The sequence below is a fragment of the Syngnathus floridae genome, chromosome 18 (assembly GCF_059516105.1).
Source record: "Syngnathus floridae isolate MCC-2025c chromosome 18, RoL_Sflo_1.0, whole genome shotgun sequence".
In the NCBI taxonomy this organism is placed as follows: Eukaryota; Metazoa; Chordata; class Actinopteri; order Syngnathiformes; family Syngnathidae; genus Syngnathus; species Syngnathus floridae.
The window spans coordinates 8,839,259-8,860,688 of record NC_142430.1 but is presented as its reverse complement, the minus strand read 5'-3'; the positions used below and the strand labels follow the sequence as shown (position 1 = coordinate 8,860,688).

Below are 21,430 nucleotides of genomic sequence, written 5' to 3'. Positions count from 1 at the left end.
AAATGTGAATTGAATGATTACATTCTGACTCATTACAGTCCGGTTTGTTGTTAATATCCGGATTAAAAAGTTACATTTATGTTTAAATTTGGATGTGAATTGAATGAACAAACTCTTAGAATACATCCTGATTCTAGAAATGGTCAAATTCTTTGTATTAATATGTGAATGATGCGTACACGAGTGAATCTTATTTTTAATTGAGTTTTAGTTTAGTTTGTCTTATTGGAGTTGCCGTAGCGTGACGTCAAAGTCTCCGCCCCTTCGCATAAAATGCGGCAACGCGGAACGAGGCAGTCTTTCAGCTTTCCATCGCAGCAGCGGAAGTCCGAGGTCTCGCAGGACAAAAATTAAGGTAACGTCATTTTATTTATTATCTAGATATTCGGTCAGTAACCATCGTATGTGATCCGCGTGAGATGTTTTCCTCATGAAAATTTCGCTTCAACCTCTAAAATCTATCAAAACCTTCGTAATCACACAATATGAGGCGTTTTATGAACTAGGCCGTCTGGACCGCTCCTAAACGCGTCAGTTCCAGATCCCAAAAGTTCTTTTTTACTTTTGCTTAAAATGAAATGACAATTTCAGAGAATCGTCCGTTTCTGTATAATCACTTGTCTGGTACTGCATAATCGCTTGGCTGGTTCTTCTTTAAAGGATTAAACAGATTTGTCTGTAGACACTGACCGTCGGTATACCTTGTATATTGACTTAATTCAATCTGCATCACTAGAGATCATCTTAATCAACGCCACACCACCGACTTTGAGTGACCTTCTTCCCAACAATAGCGTGATTTTTTCTTTTTTTTTTGAAGGATAACTCCAAGCGATGGTTTCAGATTTCAGATTCGCGTTTATCTTGTATAATGATGGTTTGCATCCATAGCCTTACTGGATTCGACTGTTTATTGCAACCAGGTACATGCACCGTAATCGGCTTGAAATTGATCGCGATCGGTAATCATAATCACATGGGCTTCCCCTGCTCAATACTGCATTACAAGGTGACGTCTCATTAATAGGTCAGGAATGACTTCAACCTCTACAACTGTGCAGTTGTCACTTTTGTTTACATTGTATATATGTAGTTTGACATCCTATTTTTCACACTTTATAGTTTTATATTACACCGTTTGGGCAGCTCTTATCTCGTTGTACTTTGCATAATGACAATAAAAGGCATTCTGAAGTTGGGTTGAGGGAGACTATAATGTAATAAAAGGTTTCTGGGTGGCTAAAATATTTTCTGTGCTAGCAATTCAATGTACTGATAGCAGAAAAGGGGGGGCAGTCGTTCTGCTTGGGGTTCTCATGATCCACGTTTGCACTATGATGTTGGTCGGGGACATCTACATATGTGCTATGTATGGATATATCTACAGTATCCTTTTTTTTTTTTCTTCCTACCACCAGAGTCATGACAGATGAGCGCACCTTTATTGCCATCAAGCCTGATGGTGTTCAAAGAGGCATCATTGGTGAGGTCATTGCAAGATTTGAGAGGAAAGGTTTCAAACTTGTGGCCTTGAAAATGATGCAAGTAAGTATAAATGCTTTGTTTTCTTAACACGTTACTTACACACTGAACTGATTTTATTCCAGCGACTGGATATTGTGGGTGCCGAGTGACCGAGTGAGCGGATTATCAACCATGTCTATTTCAGGATCGCAGATAATCTGAGTAAAGACTCCATTTTTGTACCAGTGGCTTTAAGTGTTTATCAACTGTAGAGTCAGTCCTGACCAAGTAAACACGTTCCATGTTTTGTTCTTGACATTTGTGCCATAATATGGAATGAATTTGCGGCTCAGCGACAGCCAGGCAGAAGATGCAACCAAAATGAATCTTCTAAAAATGTACACAGGTTCATCTACCCTCGTTGCAAACATGCAAATTGCATTTATGCTTGCAGGCATCAGAGGATCTGCTGATGGAGCATTATAGTGACCTGAAAGGCCGTCCATTCTTCCCTGATCTTGTCAATTTCATGGGTAGCGGCCCGGTGGTTGCCATGGTGAGACCCGTCATAACTAGCCACTGAATCTTTAGTTTGAGAGGTCAACATGGTATCTTTTTGTTCAACATTAAGGTGTGGGAAGGCAAGGGTGCCGTTAAGACCGGCAGGGTAATGCTCGGTGAAACCAACCCAGCAGACTCCAAACCTGGAACCATTAGAGGAGACTTCTGCATCGACGTCAGCAAGTAAGCGTCATCTTGGGTATAGTCAGTCTCTTGATCGAGTGGCACTCTTATTTTTCCCCTTTTGCTTCACAGAAACATCATCCATGGAAGTGACTCGGTTGAGAGTGCAACAAAGGAGATTGCCCTGTGGTTCAAAGAAGACGAGCTCAACTGCTACTCGAGCTGTGCATCCAGCTGGATCTATTGAGCACATTCCTTAAATGCCCCTTATCCAAGTTTACCTACAACACAAGTAGTTATTTCAGACTGTACTGTGATTTTAGGGTGCATTTATTTTGTTGCTGACATTCCATTCCTTTGTGTGATGATGGCATTGACAAATTTCTACTGCAAAATAAATGTTCATGTTGCAGACTAAATGGTGTCTTTCATTGCTGTGAGGATTAGATGATCAACGAGGAGCACGGTGGGCCCCTAACTGGATATTTTATGATTGATAATATGCGTGAGTGTGGGTCTTCTATACACACAGGCACATGTATTTGCACACACGTGTGTGTGTGTTCGTATACACAAAAAAGTGAGGGGAATAAAATAGAAGAAGCGGAATAATAAAGTGAATGGTGTAGAATAACAAAGGTTTATGAACAACATTTATCCCTCTAAAGAATTGCTGTGTTTAAATGTATGTAGAATGTTAATTGCCGTATTTGTCCATTATGTTTTCAATAAAGCATTGGGGGGAAAAAAACATCTATTGTTCAATAAAGTTTAAAAAGAAGGTGAAGAAGTAGTAGAATAAGAAGAAAAAAAAGAATAAGAAGAAGAGCTCATGAATGGACTCAAGGATAATTTGATGTTCCACCTGTTTCAGGAGACATTGTGACATTTGGAACGTTTCTTCAGTACAACGACAAGGGTCTGGGTTATAAACTGATTTTTGTTTTAATTCACAAAGACTTCTCAAGTCCCTGCCCATTTTCACAGTCTTTCTGATCATCTGAAAAATCTTAATATTATCAAAACGGGAAAGTTGGAATGTATCGATCACCTATTATCTGACCTTATGACAAGTGGATAACCCCTTACAATTGTATTATTTGTTTTTTGTTACTGCATTGAGTATATGAATAAAGTTTTTTTTTTTTTTTTTTTAAAGAAAAATGCTACACAGCTAACTAAACGTTAGTGTTGTACTCAAACTGATGACGTCTCCGCTCGACAGAGAACTAGTTATCAAATATCAAGTCGGATGCAAATGTTGACGGGTAAGACAATTTAACTGCCAATGCGTTTTATTCCACGGTAACCGGAGTCGTTCTCCACGCCGCGACCATGTTCATCATCTACATAATATACGGCCTGGGCGCTCGAGATATTAGCAAACCAGAAAACATTGGCATCAACCTGCTTATAATGGGGTTACTGCTTAATATACACTATTCAAATCATACCTTTAATTTCTAAAACATTTGGTCATTTCTGCGCTGGACTCTGTGGATGGAGCTGTCGTTCATTTTGCGCATCTCATTCGCTGGTTGTGCGGAAATGTCGCGTGTCCGTCCGGACCCCTTTTTGGGACGGACTTCAATTATCCCAAGGATTGCGGAAGCAAGTAGTGATTGCGGGGGCGAATTTGATGCATCGCTCGATTTAAATCAGATGCACAGTAAGATCATTTTTGTGCATTCATAAGATCTCACTGTTGGGCGTCTTTTCTTACCTGCAATTGATCATGGACTGTGGGTCAATATTTGCGCGTGGTTTGTTTACTTTTCCATATGACTGAAGCGCCTCTCTCATTCTTCCTCCACATTTATGAAGCATCTCCACAGGTTGACCGGGGCGCTACCTGAGAGTCCACATTTGGATTTGGCTTGCACGGAATCTGTCAGGTGGTGCTGACGAGTGGAGAAGAAGAGTATGTGGAGCGCTTGCGGTTCCCATGGAGTCAAAGGACATGAAGCAGGTAAGTTGAATTCTTTAATTGATATTCATGTGGAACTAAATACTATTATATGATGTGCTGTGTTCTAGGAGGAAAATTCCGTTGCTTTGGGCTTGTTGACTCAGCAGGCTCTAGGAAAACTCAGGGATCAGCTTAGCACCTTACTGGACCAGCACCTGAAGACAACATGCAGACAGGGCTCTGTACGGGTACATGGACTTATTTATATTAATAATCTTGCAATTGACCTTGTATAATCATGGAAAAAGAATATTTTAGATAAATCGGTAAAAGCTATCATTTAGGCCCAGGAATGAAACATCTGACCACAAGTGGATTTTTTGTTTTGACAGGAACAATGGGTGAATAGCTTCCTTTACCATGGAAACCGACATTCATGTCTCCACTGGCCGGAAGCTGCTGTCACTGTGCTGGTGGCACTTGGACTCGTGTGTTGCTATGGCAGTCAGCCAAAGGGCAGGTAGTTCCTTTGTATGCCTGATCTGATTAAATTGTGCAACCTCACACCCAGTGGATTTTTGTAAACGTTTCAACATTCATTTCTTTTTTGTTTGTTCGATGACAGCCATGAACTTCATGCTTCTTATATGACCTTGACCTTTCCAGTTCTGGCAGTGAGCTGGTGAACGCAATCGCCCTCCTCATCCTTTTGCTGTTGAATCTGATGCTCATCAGAAGACAGGAGAGGCTCAAAAGAAGCGAGATGGTTCGGCGTCTCAAAAGCATCATCGCGCAACTCAATGGTACGTCTGATCTGATTTCACATGCCTCTTTCATTTTCCCATTGGCACTCTTTGAATTTGATCTATTTGTTGTAGATTACCTTTCAGGTTGGGTTGGCGAAGTGCAGTGGCCACCATGTCTTTACCCTGATCTGTATACGCCCTCGTCTCCATCGTGGTCCCTTCACTGGACGTACCGTGACTCCCAGTTGGTTAATCTGCCCGTCAGTCTGCTTGTGGAAGGAGATATAATTGTTCTCAGACCTGGGCAAGAAGCATTTGCCTCGCTCCGAGGGATAAAGGTTAGTTAGTTAGGATGAATCTTATTTAAAAAATAAATTAAAATCTGACACTTCACAAAAAAAAAAAAAAAAAAAGAACAAACCTCAGAGTTTTTTTTCTATTGACAGGATGATGAACACATTGTTTTGGAACCTGGAGATTTGTTCCCCCCATCATCTCCATCTCCTTCCGCACCAGCAAATGAGAAAAAAGGACCCCAGAACCCACAACAACATCGTCTCTTCAGAGTAGTCCGAACTCCGGTTTTAGACATTGTCAGGTAGGAACCGGGATTTCTTTACGTGGATGTCAAAATGTAACTGCTAATATTCTTTTGGGGTCAGGGGAATTTGACAGCATCCAATTTAAAAGCATCGTCCAATTTTAAAAGCCAATTTGGAGACTAGTGACTTTAGATAAGATTCCAGGGGGTAAGAAGGTCGCCAGTTGACCAACCTCAACTCTTGCTCTTTCCTTTTTTAAAAGGAATAGTTTGGAGTTTGCAGGATCCAGACCAGTTACAGTGCTGGACAACGAGAGGTTTACAGTCCAGTCCCTCATCACCAAGCTTGTCTGTCCTGTTGTGCTGGTGAGGGAAATCACTTTCAATGGTTGTTCCTTTAAATGTTCTTCAAGCATTTAAAAGTCTTTTTTGCTATAGGTTACATTTCTGCTGGTGAACTCCATACGCTACTTTTGTGATGCACCCAACCTCTCCCCGAGTAGCTACAATTTTTTGCAGCTTCAGGTCATTTTCCACTCCCAATAACTTCTGACTCTTCTACGCATGGATACTCACATTTTAGAAACGTAATAAGCAAATTGTATTTTCTTTCAGTTGATGGGGGTTCTTCCCGTCTTACCACTGCTATTTCCTGTCATGTGGGTGCTGGTCAATGCCTTTGGAGAGGCGAGAGTCCTTGCGGAGTTCAGCCATGGCTCTCCTGCAGGATTGGTGAGAATTGGACAGAATGTTCCCTTGCACCTCCACTCTTTTGAATTCATTTTCTTTTCTGAAAATGTCCTTTGACTATCCAGGGTTTTAACTCCATTTTCCTCTCCCCCCTCCCTAGCTTTCTAAATTCTCCGAGGACACTCTAAGCAGCTACACTGAAGTGGTCTCCTCCCAGGTATCCTCCCATCTTGTAGATAAACTACCTCGACCACGTCAGGACTGACTCATCGATGTTCTCAGCTTCTCACGATAATTAAGACTTGTTTGTTCTTGTGTGCAGGAGATGATACTTTCCGTGTGGAGACACTTCATTGGTGTACTGAAGGGAGAGTCTCAGACTCTTTGCTACACTTCCAACCTTTTACACACGCTTGGCTCTGTCACTGTAAGTACTCTGACCAATTGATGCTGAAAAGGATTTTTTTTTTCTTCTTCTTCTTGCAACTGCATGTTTGTGTGCGCAGGTATTGTGTTGTGTGGACAAACAAGGCATTCTGTCATGGCCTAATCCAAGCCCTGAGACAGTGCTGTTCTTCAGTGGAAGAGTTGAAAATAGCCAGGATGATCTCATTGATGGCCTGTCAATCAACTCCTACTGCAAACCAGAAACCGATGATGGCAAGGTTTGTATTTTTCCGGCATGTAAAGGTCATTTATAATGACTTATAAGTTACTTCAAAGTGTCAGCTGCAAAACTTTGTTATTGATCATTTATTTCTGTGCTGAACTGCTCAACAGAACCAAGAGGCGGAGACTCTCCTGTGTTTACCGGAGGAGCCCGCCCCCCGAATCGGAGAAATACCCGAGCCCAGAGAGACTTGGAATGACACGACTCCTACAACAGACACACTAATGCACTGGCGTTCCTGCCAACCTGCAAATAGTCGCACCAAACACAACTCTGGGTCCAACGTGAGCTTCAGTCGTCATACAGAAGGAGGCGAGGACCAAACTCAGGTGAAATCTGAAAGCAAAACGAACATATTTGAATGGCAAATAATTCCACGTCATTGCTGTCTCCAGGAATTCCTTTTGGATAACCAAGAAAGTGAGGCCGAGGATTACGTGTGTGACTATCACCTGGAAATGTTGAGTCTTTCACAAGATCAGCAAAATCCAGCAAGCATTCAGTTTGATGACTTAGCATGGCAGTGTCACTTGCCTTCGCTCAAACCGCTGGGCCTCAACATCATGCTCAACCTCTGCAACAACAACGTCACTCAACAGCTCTGCTGCTTCTCCGATCATCTGTCCAACTTGGCCCTGCAAGAGAGCCATGGCAGCGTGCAGCCCGTTTGTGTTCCTTGGGGGCTTTGCGAGCTCTCCAGGCTTATAGGTAAAAGTTCTTGATTCTGCTGTGAGAGTGTGGACATCTTAACAGTCCCATTTTGTGGGTGTCAGGGTTCACCCCTGGTGCAAGGGAGATGTTTGAACAGGAGAGCCACTTAGCTCTTTACCAGCTGCCAACTGGAGACATGCCAAAAGATGTGCCTTCGCACCGCTTGCATTACTTCACGAAGCGTCAGCCTCCTATCTCCCATATGATCTCCCTTTTTGTACGAGACTCTTCCTCAGGTGAGCCGACGTGTTCTATTTTTTTCGGATGGATGGATTTTGACTCACTTTTGTTTTGTAGAGTGTGTCCAGATGCTGTCACACGGCTCAGCTGACCTTATCTTGGAGGCCAGCACTGACTTTTGGGACGGTGCTGATATTTATCCCCTTTTAGGTTCTGACAGGTACACAACGTTTCTTTTCGTCTGTGTAAAGTCTGATATAAATCTAATCTTCTCCCATATCTTGTTGATAGAAAAAAGATTCTGGATTTCTACCAACGTGCCTGTCTGTCTGGTTACTGCTCAGCCTTTGCATATAAACCCATGCAGCGCTCATTGGCCAGCCAATTAAACGGCAAGTGTGTGGAGTTGGCATCCGGCCCCTGTCTCTTTTCAGGACTGGAGCTGTCCTTAAGCACCCCTAACAAGCATCCGTCCTCCAGGAACAGTTGGAGCTCTGACGGTATGTCTCAGCTCCATTTACTGTTTTGAATATTTTTCTGTCCATACTAACAAACGATGATGCATATGTCCAATAATATAATAGAGGGTATCGGTGAAGGAATGGAATGTGACGATGGTGTGCAAGCCCTGAGCGGCCAGATCTTCATGGGCATGGTTTCATCCCAGTTCCAAGCCCGACTGGACACGGTCCGACTCATTGACGCTTTGATCACGGCGTGCATTCGATTTGTGTACTTTTCCATGGAGGATGAACTTCGTAGCAAGGTAAAAACACTCAAGCTCAATTTGGGGAAGGCCCTCCAAAGTGTGATTCTTTACGTCGTTTTGTGTTTGTAGGTTTTTGCAGAGAAAATGGGCTTAGAGACAGGTTGGAACTGTCATATCTCACTGACTCCAAATGGAGATGGTCCATGTGAAGGAGCTCCCTCCAGCCCCTATCATGGCTCACTCCATGAAGGTGGTTTTTAATGCTTATCTCGTCTATTTCACAAGGGCTTTACTAATCCGTCACCTTCACTTGTAATTAGATTCTCGAGATGAAGCGGAAGGTCCGTTGCTGTCAGAAGAGGAAGTTCATTCGGACCTGGCAAGTTTCCAGCCCACTGACAGTGATCTGCCCAGCTTTCTGGAAGATTGCAACCGGGTAAGCAATGATGTTGATTAACAAAATGAGTTCCATTTTTACCCAATTTAAGTTTTGTCATTTTTGCTATTCTCTTTTTTTATCTTAGGCGAAGCTTCCGCGTGGCATTCACCAGGTTCGACCTCATTTGAAGAACATTGACAATGTGCCTCTACTGGTGCCACTCTTCACTGACTGCACCCCTGACAGTATGTTCTCTTCCACTAAATGACTGCTCAAGAATAAAACAAAATACTTGGTGCAGTACAACATTTTGTAGATACTCAAACTTAATGATGCAATTAGAATTTTCTATTTACCATTACAATTGTGATTTATTTCCAGCTATGTGTGAGATGATAAAGATCATGCAGGAGAACAGGGAGGTCACATGCTGTTTGGGAAGCGCTGCCAATTTCCGCAACAGTCGCCTTTTTCTGCAGAGTGACCTCAGGTATGTGAACACATTGAAAATGCATTTTTTTTAAAGTAATACATAAAACCTGAATAATACACCTTAATGACATACTACATGTTAACAGCATAATATGTGCTTGAATAGTATCGCTCTGGAACCACTGTACCCATCCCAGTGCTCGTGGGAGACATTCAGTCGCACCACGGGTCCATTCAACAGGAGCACCGAAGGTCTGTCTCCACTCAGACTCTCGGGGCAGCTTAATAGTCTTGGCTGCTCTGTGGCCTTCCACCAAGGAGAGAGTGTCAGCATGGCTAAGCTCATAGAGCAGGTGCGTCGCACATACAGCTCAATAAGGTTACACAATATTTTATTGAATATATTTATTCCCGACTTTTTTGTTTTGTTTGTTGCAGGCACGACATACAACTTACGGCATTCGCAAGTGCTTCCTTTTTCTGCTGCAATGCCAACTCACTCTGGTAATCATACAGGTAAGAAGAGACTTGACGTACTTTTTGTTTTGCAAGATAATAAATAGGGGTTGACTTTAAATGATGTTTTTTTTCTTCAGTTTTTATCTTGTTTAGCTCAGCTCCCTCCTCCTATGAACACGACGGACATCCTCTGGCTGTCATGCTTCAGCTGCCCGTTGCTAAGGTTGGACCCCTTGCAAGACTTGAGAATAGTATTTTGATATAAATTTAAAAGAGTCGCTACTGTTTTGACAGCCTGTCACTTCTGGGAAAGCCTCGAGATAGTTCGGTCATGACCGTTGCCACGGGGAAGAACCTTGATGCCATCCCAAAGAAGGTAAGGTCGCAAAGTGGGGGATGCCGAGGCAATTGTAACTTTTTGGGCATTTCTAACTATGCTATTCGCTAATTATGCTAACGAACAATAAGTTTGAGTGCTACAAAATAGCGGGGCAACACAAACAAAGTAGAAGAAGTGAAATTTTACAATTGACCCCACATTCTAAGTCTGTTCTAACATAGAGAGAATATTACAGTGGAGCTTGTCAAAATTTTGATTGATGACCTTTGACCCTTAAAAAGAGATGCAAGGTACTGGATCTGGGAGCTGTTTAAAAGAGACTTTTTTTTTTTTTTTTTTTACATTAAATTTGAACAAGGAGTTGTGTAGTATTTGGTGCCAAGAAGGCCACTGACTTGTAATATTTTCTCTTTTTTTTTTGTCAGACTCAAAACTACTTCCTCGGCTGCTTTGTTTTGAAGTTTGGCCTGACAGTGTGTGCCTATTTGTTGGCCTTTGGATTCACGCTACAAGAAGTGTGTTTGAGAAGCACAAACCTAACCGTGGTTGAAAATGCCACTGTGAAATGCCTGCATATACTCACGGCCAGGTAAGAGTTCCAAGGATCCGACTTTTTAGCCAACTATGAATTTATCACTGAATATTGTTGTTATTTTTTAATTTCTTTAGCTCTTCAAACCATGCTCCTCACTGGTTCACGGATCTGTCAAATGGCCTGCTACTGACACAGAAATTAATGACGGGTTTCCTGGTCTTACATAAAGGTAGTACATTCCTATTTGAACATTTATGTAGGTCACAAACTAATTTTGTTTCTTGTTTCAGTGGTCATCTCGCTCAGCTATGTCCACCGTTCCCAGTCTTTGTGGCGAAAAAGTCCTTTTAGCAATGCCTGGTGGTGTCTCACTGTACCTGTGGTGTAAGTCATTATTATTGAAAATAAGGTCAATCTTTTTTATTCACACACCTTTCTCCTTCAGTCTGGTCAGTCAGATTGTCCAGGCCACTGTGGATTACCAGTTATGGCATGACCAAGGCAGCCTCCTGAAGTTTGGTCTGCGTGACATACCTCTGCTTGGCTGGCTGCTCGTCTCGCTGTCGCTTCTGCTGGTGGTGATAGTTAATGAGTTGGTGAAGCTACATGAGATAAGGTAAAGAAAGTAGACACTGATGCATATGTGATGTCAAGTATTTTAAAATGATCTTCTGTGAGTGTTGTTTCCAATGTGGCTAATGGTTTTGTGTTGTTTTCAGGGTGCGGGTCCGCTACCAGAAGAGACAGAAGCTACAGTTTGAAACAAAGCTCGGAATGAATTCTCCATTCTAATCGGTGACGTTTGACAAGTTGACCAATAATTCGACTCGGAACTGTGGATAACAAAAGGACTTTTACCACTTTTGCCAGTATGAGTTGTATCAGATCAACTTGTGTGCTCTCTTTTTAGGCTTCAAATGATAATCGTTAAACTGAGGTTATTTTTTTGATTTTGCTCAGGGCCTCTGCAGCATCATAGGTTTGTCATCTGATTTGAAATAGTTTGAAAGACTTGAAGGCACTGTTTTGTGGTGGACCTGAACCTCGACTGTGGTTGTCCTTGGGAATTCTGACACATTGCTATTATTGCTATCGAATCGTTGGCTATCATCTGAAGATATCATTCCTCAAAATCAGCCATACATGAAATGCAACCGATATTACAGTTACAAGCAATTATGAACATCCTCTAAAACCGAAAGCTACTTCTTAGGTACTGATTAATGTGAAGGCCTACTGAAATCACCAATTTGCTCAAATTTCCTTTATTTATTTTTGTCATCAGATGTTTTTATTGATATTTTATTTTTTGAAAGTAAAAGGGAAAAACAAAGCTGTTGCGCTGCTTGATCATATTGATTGTTTATTGTTATTTTACTTTTTTTTTTTTTTAAACAGTGACCTACGATCGTGTCGGTTATTGCACATGGGTGAAAATTGTGTTTATATATCAAATTCCAGAAATTCATTTCAACTGACCCAAGGAGGTGCAATTAAAATGTAATTCTAATTAAATAACACATATCTCTTTTGTATATGTATTTGTATTTTTCTATTAAATTATTTGTTTGATTTTTTTATTTTCGTTGAACCCCAAATTGATCGTTTTTGACAGCCTTTCAGTTTGACCAATCACGCAAAAGTAGGTTAAAAACGCGCATGCGCACAAGCCAGCGTAATTTGTTGATATCCTCTTTTGACCGTAGTATTGTGAGTCCGAAGCTTAGCGCCTACGAATTCCGAATTAACAAGCGCACCGTTTGCGCCATTTAAGAGTGGATGCGCTAGTCAAGAGAAGGTCTACATGAGGGGCTAATGGAAGACGCACGGGATTTGGTAAGTGCATTGAGCATTTCGGGCCGCAAGCCTACGAAGCAATACTTTTGAGGATCCTTTGTTGTTGTCTTATTTACTGGAGCTAGTGAGTATAGCTCTGCTTTATATCTTATTGCAAAGTTGTCGAGCATTTTAAGAGATGTAGAATATAATTGCATCATCTTGAAACGTGGCTGAGAATGTTTTTGTTCCATGTAATTGCTGCTGAGTAAAATTATTTCAAAAGGTTTCCGCAAGCAAACTATGCTAATGCTAATTGAGCTAATTGTGTTTTGGTGTTCATTCTGCATGTATGTGTCTATCTACCTCTCTATTTATTTATTTATTCTTCTTGTGAACATTGAGATTATAATTACTTATTAGACCCAACGTAGTATTTTGTCGATACTAGCAGTGGGGTCACGTGTTGCCAAAAGCAGGAAGCGACAATGTTTAAAGTAAACAATATTCCGGGAAGTACTTGCACATCTTCAATTCACTTAATTGCAATTTTAATCAAATAAATTCACATCTTTCTCGATTATTTTGTCACGATGTGGCTTGCACTCAACTAATTGATGTCTAACTGACGAAATGATTAATCCACAACATTGTGACTAAGTTTAAACTCGAAATTGCATATGATAACTGCTGTTTTTTGGTTGTTGTTTGCTTTTTATTGAAGGCTGAGCGAACCCCACGTTCAGAACGTAAGCGGAGGGATTCGTTTGGAATGTTAGATGGCTATGACAGTTGTAGTGAGGAGTCCACCAGCAGCTCCAGCTCAGAGGACAGCGAGGATGAGGTGGTATCCTCTCTCCCTGCCAGTCTTCCCATTATCAAGAACAATGGCCAGATCTATACTTACCCAGATGGAAAGGCTGGAATGGGTTTGTACTAAATGTATAATTTATTTGATTGGATTGTTTTGTGTGGCGGCACGTCTGCCTCACACTTCAGAGGGTGCAGGATCTCCCTGTGTGGAGTTTGCATGTTCTCCCCGTGTCTGCGTGGGTTTTCCTCCCACATCCCAAAAACATGCATGGTAGGCCGATTGAGCATTCCAAATTGTGCGAATGGTTGTTCGTCTCTGCGACAAACATGTTGAAAACCCAAAAGTGGCCCACGCTGCAGCTTAATTATTAATTATTATTTAATAATTTGATTTGTTGATTAAATACCCATTGACTAGACTGCATACCATACTCTATTCACTTTTTTTTTGTCACAGCCACCTGTGAGATGTGTGGAATGATTGGAGTCCGAGACGCTTTTTACTCTAAAACAAAGCGTTTCTGCAGTGTTTCTTGTTCCAGGAGCTATTCTTCTAATTCAAAAAAAGCCAGCATTATGGCGAGACTCCAGGTAGGTGTTTGTTATGAAATGGTATTGATTTATTTCCAGCAGTAATTCACGCGCATCCTCCTGTCTGCTTTGAATTGGACTAGGGCAAGCCTCCAACAAAAAAGGCAAAAGTCTTACAGAAACAACCTCTTGTGGCAAAGTTGGCAGCTTATGCTCAGTATCAAGCAAGTCAACAGAACCAGGCCAAATCAAAAGCTGGTATGTATGATCAGCAATGATGCTGACTATTAGGGCTGCCAAGATTAGATGACCAGGACATCTTTAAAGTAAATAAAAGCACTGTGGGTAATTCAGTATCATGGCTAATAAATATTAACTGAAAAGCAGGGAATCTATTTTGTACTTTATGTCATCTTTCATATCTGGTAAATAAATATAATCAGCATAATAGTTATTTCTGGCAGCCCTAGTTACAAGGATTGTTCTTTCGAAAGCTGCTCTGCTCTTCTCACATTCATAACGTGTTTCACCAGTGGTTCCATCGGAAAACTTTGACTGGGGCCACTATATATGTGTCAATAACACATCCGGAGCGCCAGTCAGCTGTTTCAAGCATGTAAGTATGATCAATACACAGAAGAGCGTAAAATGGTTTGACTCATTCTCCCAAAACGTTGTTTCAGGCTCCCATGGGAACTTGCTGGGGAGGGATTGAGCAAGGGGTGAGAATTGAGGTGCTCAACTCTGACACCAACCACTCCACGAAGGTTTACTGGATAGCAGAAATTGTTAAGTTAGCAGGTAAGACAACTGCTGCTTGCATTGATGTTGTCTGGATAGCCTCGCACCCTAATAGCTATCTGCTCTATTCCATAGGCTTCAAAGCTCTTCTCCGTTATGAAGGTTTTGACGTTGACAGCAGTAAGGACTTCTGGTGTAACCTTTGTATCCCTGAAGTTCATCCCGTGGGCTGGTGTGCTTCCAGTGGAAAGCCTCTGGTACCGCCAAAAAGTGAGACCGATCCCATGGAGATGCGTCTTTGAGATGCGTTCTTATTTGTTTTGCACGAGTGTTTACGAAATGTCTTTTTGCAGGCATACAACATAAGCATTCGAACTGGAAAGCCTTTCTCGTGAAACGTCTCACTGGAGCTAAAACACTGCCGCCCGACTTTAATATCAAGGTGAGATTGTTCTTACTAAAAAAAATAACGATATTGCTGATGGATATTTTAATGACCACACTACCAGTACGTTTGAATACTTTTCATCCTAGGTCGTTGAAAACACGCAGTTCCCTTTTAAGAAGCTGATGCGGGTAGAGGTGGTGGATAAAAATTATTTATGCCGGACGCGAGTTGCCTTGGTGGAGCAAGTGATCGGAGGTCGGCTCCGGCTCGTCTACGAAGAGAGCCAGGATGGATCCGATGATTTCTGGTGTCACATGTACAGTCCTTTAATTCATAATATTGGATGGTCACGCAGCATTGGACATCGCTTTAAAAGATCCGGTGGGTTCCATCTTGAATGTTCTAAAAGGCTCCAATCAGAATGAAACTTCTAGTACATTTGAAGCCTTCACTGTTGTACGTCTAACATGATCCAATATACTTGGCAGATATAACAAAGAAAATTGAAGGTCAAATTGATGCTCCCCCACAGATCTTCCAAAAGGTAATGTGAATAACGCTCTCATTTAGCCTTAGTCTCATTTGACCCCATCCTCATCAGGTTCGAGATGTGGACCAAAGCGCGGATTGGTTCAAGGACGGCATGAAATTGGAAGCGATCGATCCTCTCAATCTCTCAACGATATGTGTAGCTACTGTCAGAAAGGTAAGTGTGTTCTCTTGTTTTGGCTATTTCTGTCAAATGTTAACGTCACGCGCTGTGAAGGTGTTAGCAGATGGCTATCTTATGATTGGAATTGATGGTTCTGAAGCGGTTGATGGATCCGACTGGTTCTGCTACCATGGCACCTCACCCTCCATCTTCCCTGTTGGCTTCTGTGAAATCAACAACATTGAACTCACCTCCCCTCGAGGTACTCGTTCGGATATTCAAATCGGTATTTGTCGGATAAAAAGTAGCGAAGAAATTGTATTTTAATCTGGTGGAAAATATCAACTAAGCCTCTATCTTCCAGGGTACACTAAGCTTCCATTTAAATGGTTTGACTACCTCAGAGAAACTGCTTCAATAGCTGCTCCTGTTAAGCTCTTCAACAAGGTGGGCTACTGTTTCGAATCAAGAATAAAATGACATTTCAGTCACTCACAAAAAAAAAGCTTTATAAATCAACCAATTGATGGAATTAAACAGGTATTGTTTTTAACTAGCCATGCTGCCTTGATAGGATATTCCCAACCACGGTTTCCAACGAGGCATGAAGCTGGAGGCTGTTGACCTGATGGAGCCACGTCTGGTGTGCGTGGCGACAGTGACGCGAATCGTACATCGGCTCTTAAGGATCCACTTTGACGGCTGGGAAGATGAGTACGACCAGTGGGTTGACTGCGAGTCACCTGATCTTTATCCCGTGGGTTGGTGTCAGCTGACGGGCTATCAACTTCAACCCCCTGCTTCCCAGAGTAAGAGTTTGATTTCACGACAACTTGCCAGCACGGCGGTGATTGGAATGATTTTGACATTTCTTCTTTCAGGTACCCGAGAAATGTCTCAGTCGCTACCCAAGCAGAAGAAAAAAGCCCAGCAGTATAAAGGCCAAAAGAAAAGTCAGTCATATTTCTTCATCCAACACTTTTTAATATTTTACTACTTTCCTTATTATGGATGGTTGAGTTTGGTCTAAGTTGTTGTTTGTAATATGAGTTCAATTATTTTCATTCAGTGTCACAATTAAAAAAGGATTCTAAGAGCTTATGCTCCATTTGATATTTATGATATTTAATCAGTCCACAGCCAGTTCCAGATTTTATCAGAACAAATTCACTTTTAATCGTATTGGGTCATTAAATCAAGCAAAATAAACGGGCCGTCATCCAAGCACAACAGTCAGACATTTCTTGGCACATAAATCGTTTCGTCCACTCCTCTGCCGATTCGGGAGATTTTGAGTTTGGTGTTTTGAAACTCGAAGTTCCAGCGCTCGCCTTAGATTTCTTTCATAGGATTAAGGTTAGGAGACTGGCTCGGCCATTCCAGGACTTTGATGTGGCTCGATGTATGGAGCTGACCACAGTTTGGCTTGATGTTTAGAGAGGAAGATTCCCGTTGGTCGGCGACCCTTCAGTCAGGCAGTCAGAAGGAGAAGCTTCTCAGGGGATGAAGAGCAGAGTCCACCCTTTTACCATGTCGAGGGGCCAGCTCAGCTCCAATTCCGAACTCACCTCCACCAAACTCATAAATCAGGTAACATCACGCGAATCACTGTTCTTGGCCACCCGACTTTTTTCAAGAAAAACAATCATCTGTTTTTGGTAGCGTTGCTAGTTTCTTTTGAGATTTTGCTCATGCGAATAAAAAAATGTTAATTGTTGGCAGGGCGGTAAGATATTGGAAAACGTGTCATCTGGGTGTTGATTATCGTGACTCCTATTTTATTGATAATTACCAAAAGAAGTCACAGTGAAATCGGTTCTTGGACAAAGCTTGGGAAACCGATGTTTGTTGGCGTTGTTGTTTAGTGGCCAGGTACGGGTGCCTGTGTGCACTTCAAAAATTTGTAAAGAAATAGGTTATCCTTCAGTTCACATTGATTGGACATTATTTCTGGCATTTTGGCTAGGGTAAGTATGTTTTGTGTTTAAATTGTTTGATTTTGTCACGTTGAATTTATTTTAAGCTCATTATTTGTCCGACATGTCCGCCGAGCTTTTGTTGTCCTGTATTTTCTCGTTTTTTGTGAGTTTATGTACTGTTGCTTCGGAATGTTCCAGGGTTCTACTGTACATTTTTATTATCTAATATGTTCAAGAAAGCCCAATGGATTCTTAGCTAATTTTGATAAATGTCAAGGGATTATTTTGTGATATTAAAGCCCTTAGAATTAGGACTGGGGGAAAAAAAAATCTAAAACAATTGATTGAAACAAAAATGTTCGCATGAGTATTGGATGGAATAATCGATTGTCACAGCTCTTGCCATAAAGAATATTTTAGAAATCTAAGTTCAAAGTGTAATCATCTTTGTTGCGCCTTTGTCTCGCAGACTCACTCATGCAAATGAAGGAGGAGATGATGGAGACGGATGAGTTCAACTTTTCCCAAGGCAACTCCGATCAAGAGAGTAACGGCTCAGGAACATTCTACATTAAACAGGAACCCTAAGGTCTGGGACAAACGGGAGAAGACTGCAAGAAGTATGGAGAATCAGTGTGAGTGCACATTTTATCAATGGTAATGAAGAGCATGGTCAGTTCCGCACCTCGTGAAAATAATATGGGTATTCTCCGCAATCATTTCCTTGTGTGTGTGTGTGTATAGTTGACTGGTGTTATGATCTCCCTTCTCCTGTCTGAACATTCAATTAAGCTATTTTTCTAATATATGAACAATAAAAATAAACCTTTTTCCTACGCATTCCATGTCAGTTTAAGGTGCTCCGAGCCTGCATAAAATGTCATAACTGTGTCTTGTGGTGGGTCATTTTGATTTTGGGTTCTTACTCGTTACTTAACCACTGAAAATAGAAATTCCAAGACACTTGACGTAGAAGCTGGCACAAAGAGGAAGCTTTTTTTTTTTTTTTCCCCCCCATTTTCTTGGTTTTTGCTTTTTTTTTTTAACGGATCATTGCTGAATAGTAGTGCTTGAATTGTTTGTGTTTTGTCTTAATGTAGCTTTTTTTTTTACACTTGCTTTTGTGGATTTGTGGTGAAACCTTGAATGTAAATTAAAATGATTATAGTGATTGTTTGGTGGAAAACGTTCAAAGTGAAAAGTATCTGTATTCAAGATTTTAATGACACTATAGTCATTGAAAGTACGGCAAAAACGGCGTAAAATTGCTCAGAACTAGGGATGCTCCCATCAGGGTTTTACACTGCTTATACCGACAGATCATCCATGAGTGATTAACCAATACCGATAATGTGGCTTTGTTGTAAAATTGTCAATTTTAGAGCTACAACTGCCATTTTTTCGTAAATAATAGTCAATCTGAGTTGACTTACTGTTTGTAACATGTCAGAAAATGGAGGTAAATGTGGCTCATTATTTACCCCCCCGGTAAAATTAGCTTTATGCAAATGTCCAATTCAGATTAATTACAAGGATAATCACCATTCAGGTTTCCATAAAGCCTTGTATTCCAGTTGCTGAGCTACGAAGTTAGAAGCAAATGCTAGTTTAGTTAATGCTGACTAGCAACAATGTATGTGCTTTGAAAATATTTCTCAATTATCCTCCTACTTTCTTCTAGAGCTGTCTTTTTCTCTAGTTTCTTCTTGTTTATCATTTAAATTTTCTCTGTTACTTTACATTTTCATTCTAGAGATATCAATCACACTGTCACAACATTCAGGTCCAATTATTTAATTTATACAAAAAAAAAGCTAATTCATAAGCAAATCTTAACCTCTTTATAGAAAATGTCTAGTCATGCTGATGAATTCCTAGATCTCATGTATTTAACAACTTTCTCTTCTTTCTTTTAATTTCTTTGGATGTGTATTTATTCTTTTCTTGTGACCTATCTCCATCACACCAACGATTAATTATTTTCCAATTAATACACATGACCCCTTAATCATCCTAAATTTGTTCAACTATTCAATTGCTGTCAATGTTCATCCTGTAAATAAATCATCCCATATTGTGAGATATATATATATATAACATCTAACAGCAGTTCTGATCCATTCCCAAACTACTATATTTTATTGTTCCAACAAATATTGACCTCTTCAATGTGCCACTTTTATATTGTTCACATAAACGGATGTGTTGTACTATTCTTGCACAATCTCCAACTTTTCTCTTTCTATATTTGATATTTCCTCAAACATTTGCTCTCATCCTGTAAATGAATCAATAATAAAAAAAAAATCATAGTATTTATTAGCTGGAAGCAACTCTCATGACATCATGAACAAAAATAATTTCACTACTGTAGCTGAACACAGAGCCCTGGTAATATAGAAATAAAAGTAAGACCAATATAATTCGCAATGTTAGCCAATAACATAGAAAGAAACGAACAAAATCGAACCACACCCGAATTAAAAACCTAAATCGTTTGTACTGAACAATCATCCAAATCAACACATCAGAAAATGCAAAAGGCTTAACACATTTTCACAGACACAAAATAAAATTCTCTAAGAATGGAATCCACAATCTGCAAAGTAAATATGTTGTACGAACAAACCACAATCTGCTCCTTCAACTGCAATCAAATCAAGGTTAAAAAAAAAAACTGCAAAACGTACTTACGCCAGACTGTAATATTTATAAATCATAGCCATCCTTTAATTCACATTGATTTGCTTTTGGGCCATTATTTCCGCAAAAGGGTAAGTATGGTTGGTTTTTAAATAGTCTTATTTATGTGCAGGTTTTGCGTGTTTACTTGGCCTTCCAAAGCCCAAATATTGCCAATATTTGGGTTTTGAAAGTGCAATTTACTGCACGTGGTCAAAATCCATGTTTGCTCATGCAATGTTTTGGATGTGACTTAAGCTACTTGAGACTCTATTATTGAACTCTTGTATATGATGTATACCTACTAGCGATTTAAAAAGATATATATATTACTCTTCACCTGCCTCAGCAACACATGAAATAACTGACCAAGCCGATTTCTTTGTCACTGCTGATTTTTTTTTGTTCAATATCATGAGTTTCTTTTTTTTAAATATCGAGAGGTTTTATACAGAATTGTGAGCTTTTTTTTTTTTCTTCCCATCACTGACATTGCTACAATATCCTGCTGATTATCATATTGTGAGGTTCATATCATGATATTGCATCGTGATGTTTGGATATCATTAATAGCGACTACCTCCTGAAGAAAGTAAAGCAAGTGTGACTCACACCACACACGTGAGCATATGCAAATAAAATAACCTGGAAAATAGTACATTTGGAAGAAACTAAATGTAAATATCTTAACTCGTATGTCATTTGATTGATATGCAATCAGTAGGCTGCTAAAGGACAAAATTGACACCATTTCTTCCATTATAATTTGTTATAAATATGCATACTATACATAGATCATTTAACAGATTTTTTGTAGTAACTTGTTAAATTTTTATACGACAAAAACAGTTTAAAAAAAGAAATAAAATGTTTGTTTTAAATGCATATATGAACGTAAATAGCTAAACTAACATTTACAAATAAAATATTGAATTAAGAGCACTTCCAGCATCCTTTTTACTATCATTAAAAAAAAAAAAATGTACGACTTAGTGGTAGTAAGATTTTGTTGTTAAATGTGGTGGTTAGGATTGTCATGTTGTCATGAGACTGTGAGAGAGATACTCATATATGATTAAAAAAAACGAATGGATGGAATAATTCCTATAAAAGATCATTTAAGGTGAAAGGTTTGTGGTGTAAAACCTCTATTTTGGATACAAGTATTAAAATTATAACGTGCATATACAACAATTAAATTGGACTTATGTGTTTTTGACAAAGGTTGTTTTTCTTATGATTTTGTGTTGTGATTGAAGCTTTGATAGATATTGTAAATAAAGTATAATGTATGGATCATCATATTGGTTGCAGTTGATGTTTTCAGGTACCGCAGACCTTTTCACATGGATGATTTTGTGATTTATTTTTGTTTTTTTGTAAGAACTGTCTTTTACATTAAATAAAATGCCTAATGACAATGAATTCTGTTTGTACTGCGTGTTTTTAATGTTTCTTTTTAATGATATACTGTAATTG

At 40.0% G+C, this 21,430-nt stretch overlaps 3 protein-coding genes across 7 annotated transcripts; all 3 read left to right on the top strand.

Annotated features, from left to right (window-relative positions):
• The first annotated feature begins 205 nt into the window (after positions 1 to 205).
• LOC148382895 (nucleoside diphosphate kinase B-like) lies at positions 206 to 2,567 on the top strand. The gene is made up of 5 exons (XM_088360228.1): positions 206 to 355; positions 1,419 to 1,545; positions 1,919 to 2,020; positions 2,096 to 2,208; positions 2,281 to 2,567. Exons 2-5 carry the CDS (start codon positions 1,423 to 1,425, stop codon positions 2,393 to 2,395), a joined length of 453 nt encoding a protein of 150 aa, XP_088216354.1. The 5' UTR covers positions 206 to 355; positions 1,419 to 1,422; the 3' UTR covers positions 2,396 to 2,567.
• A 726-nt stretch (positions 2,568 to 3,293) lies between these two features.
• tmem94 (transmembrane protein 94) lies at positions 3,294 to 11,990 on the top strand. 4 transcript variants are annotated; one of them, XM_088360224.1, is made up of 32 exons: positions 3,294 to 3,416; positions 3,973 to 4,117; positions 4,186 to 4,305; positions 4,450 to 4,577; positions 4,724 to 4,860; positions 4,936 to 5,141; positions 5,250 to 5,401; positions 5,608 to 5,710; positions 5,783 to 5,869; positions 5,960 to 6,076; positions 6,195 to 6,251; positions 6,357 to 6,461; positions 6,541 to 6,699; positions 6,815 to 7,033; positions 7,100 to 7,412; positions 7,478 to 7,651; positions 7,713 to 7,815; positions 7,887 to 8,095; positions 8,180 to 8,361; positions 8,434 to 8,554; positions 8,625 to 8,740; positions 8,829 to 8,928; positions 9,065 to 9,173; positions 9,282 to 9,468; positions 9,554 to 9,631; positions 9,712 to 9,797; positions 9,869 to 9,950; positions 10,340 to 10,503; positions 10,584 to 10,678; positions 10,740 to 10,833; positions 10,895 to 11,065; positions 11,169 to 11,990. In XM_088360224.1, exons 2-32 carry the CDS (start codon positions 4,094 to 4,096, stop codon positions 11,239 to 11,241), a joined length of 4,071 nt encoding a protein of 1,356 aa, XP_088216350.1. In that variant the 5' UTR covers positions 3,294 to 3,416; positions 3,973 to 4,093; the 3' UTR covers positions 11,242 to 11,990. The 4 variants fall into 4 exon arrangements, with proteins under 4 accessions (XP_088216350.1, XP_088216352.1, XP_088216351.1 ...); XM_088360226.1 differs by having other exon boundaries at positions 3,301 to 3,416; positions 3,984 to 4,117; XM_088360225.1 differs by lacking the exon at positions 3,294 to 3,416 and adding an exon at positions 3,681 to 3,817.
• A 130-nt stretch (positions 11,991 to 12,120) lies between these two features.
• mbtd1 (mbt domain containing 1) lies at positions 12,121 to 21,376 on the top strand. Of its 2 annotated transcripts, XM_088360400.1 has the most exons (17): positions 12,121 to 12,285; positions 12,950 to 13,154; positions 13,496 to 13,629; positions 13,713 to 13,827; positions 14,103 to 14,185; positions 14,253 to 14,370; positions 14,446 to 14,580; positions 14,664 to 14,752; positions 14,845 to 15,079; positions 15,187 to 15,242; positions 15,300 to 15,404; positions 15,465 to 15,612; positions 15,715 to 15,797; positions 15,925 to 16,159; positions 16,232 to 16,303; positions 16,788 to 16,940; positions 17,739 to 21,376. In XM_088360400.1, exons 1-17 carry the CDS (start codon positions 12,265 to 12,267, stop codon positions 17,855 to 17,857), a joined length of 2,106 nt encoding a protein of 701 aa, XP_088216526.1. In that variant the 5' UTR covers positions 12,121 to 12,264; the 3' UTR covers positions 17,858 to 21,376. The 2 variants fall into 2 exon arrangements, with proteins under 2 accessions (XP_088216526.1, XP_088216527.1); XM_088360401.1 differs by lacking the exon at positions 16,788 to 16,940.
• Positions 21,377 to 21,430: the final 54 nt, after the last annotated feature.

What these genes read in the sequence shown, in the direction of transcription:
- LOC148382895 (XM_088360228.1), top strand. Translation starts at nt 1,423, where the DNA reads ATGACAGATGAGCGCACCTTTATTGCCATCAAGCCTGATGGTGTTCAA. An exon ending in GCGGCCCGGTGGTTGCCATG is followed by an intron (nt 2,021 to 2,095) that starts GTGAGACCCGTC and finishes TTCAACATTAAG; the next exon opens with GTGTGGGAAGGCAAGGGTGC. An exon ending in TTCTGCATCGACGTCAGCAA is followed by an intron (nt 2,209 to 2,280) that starts GTAAGCGTCATC and finishes TTTGCTTCACAG; the next exon opens with AAACATCATCCATGGAAGTG.
- tmem94 (XM_088360224.1), top strand. Translation starts at nt 4,094, where the DNA reads ATGGAGTCAAAGGACATGAAGCAG. An exon ending in AGTCAAAGGACATGAAGCAG is followed by an intron (nt 4,118 to 4,185) that starts GTAAGTTGAATT and finishes GCTGTGTTCTAG; the next exon opens with GAGGAAAATTCCGTTGCTTT. An exon ending in TTTCTGCAGAGTGACCTCAG is followed by an intron (nt 9,174 to 9,281) that starts GTATGTGAACAC and finishes GTGCTTGAATAG; the next exon opens with TATCGCTCTGGAACCACTGT.
- mbtd1 (XM_088360400.1), top strand. Translation starts at nt 12,265, where the DNA reads ATGGAAGACGCACGGGATTTG. An exon ending in CCAGGCCAAATCAAAAGCTG is followed by an intron (nt 13,828 to 14,102) that starts GTATGTATGATC and finishes GTGTTTCACCAG; the next exon opens with TGGTTCCATCGGAAAACTTT. An exon ending in GTATAAAGGCCAAAAGAAAA is followed by an intron (nt 16,304 to 16,787) that starts GTCAGTCATATT and finishes CTTGATGTTTAG; the next exon opens with AGAGGAAGATTCCCGTTGGT.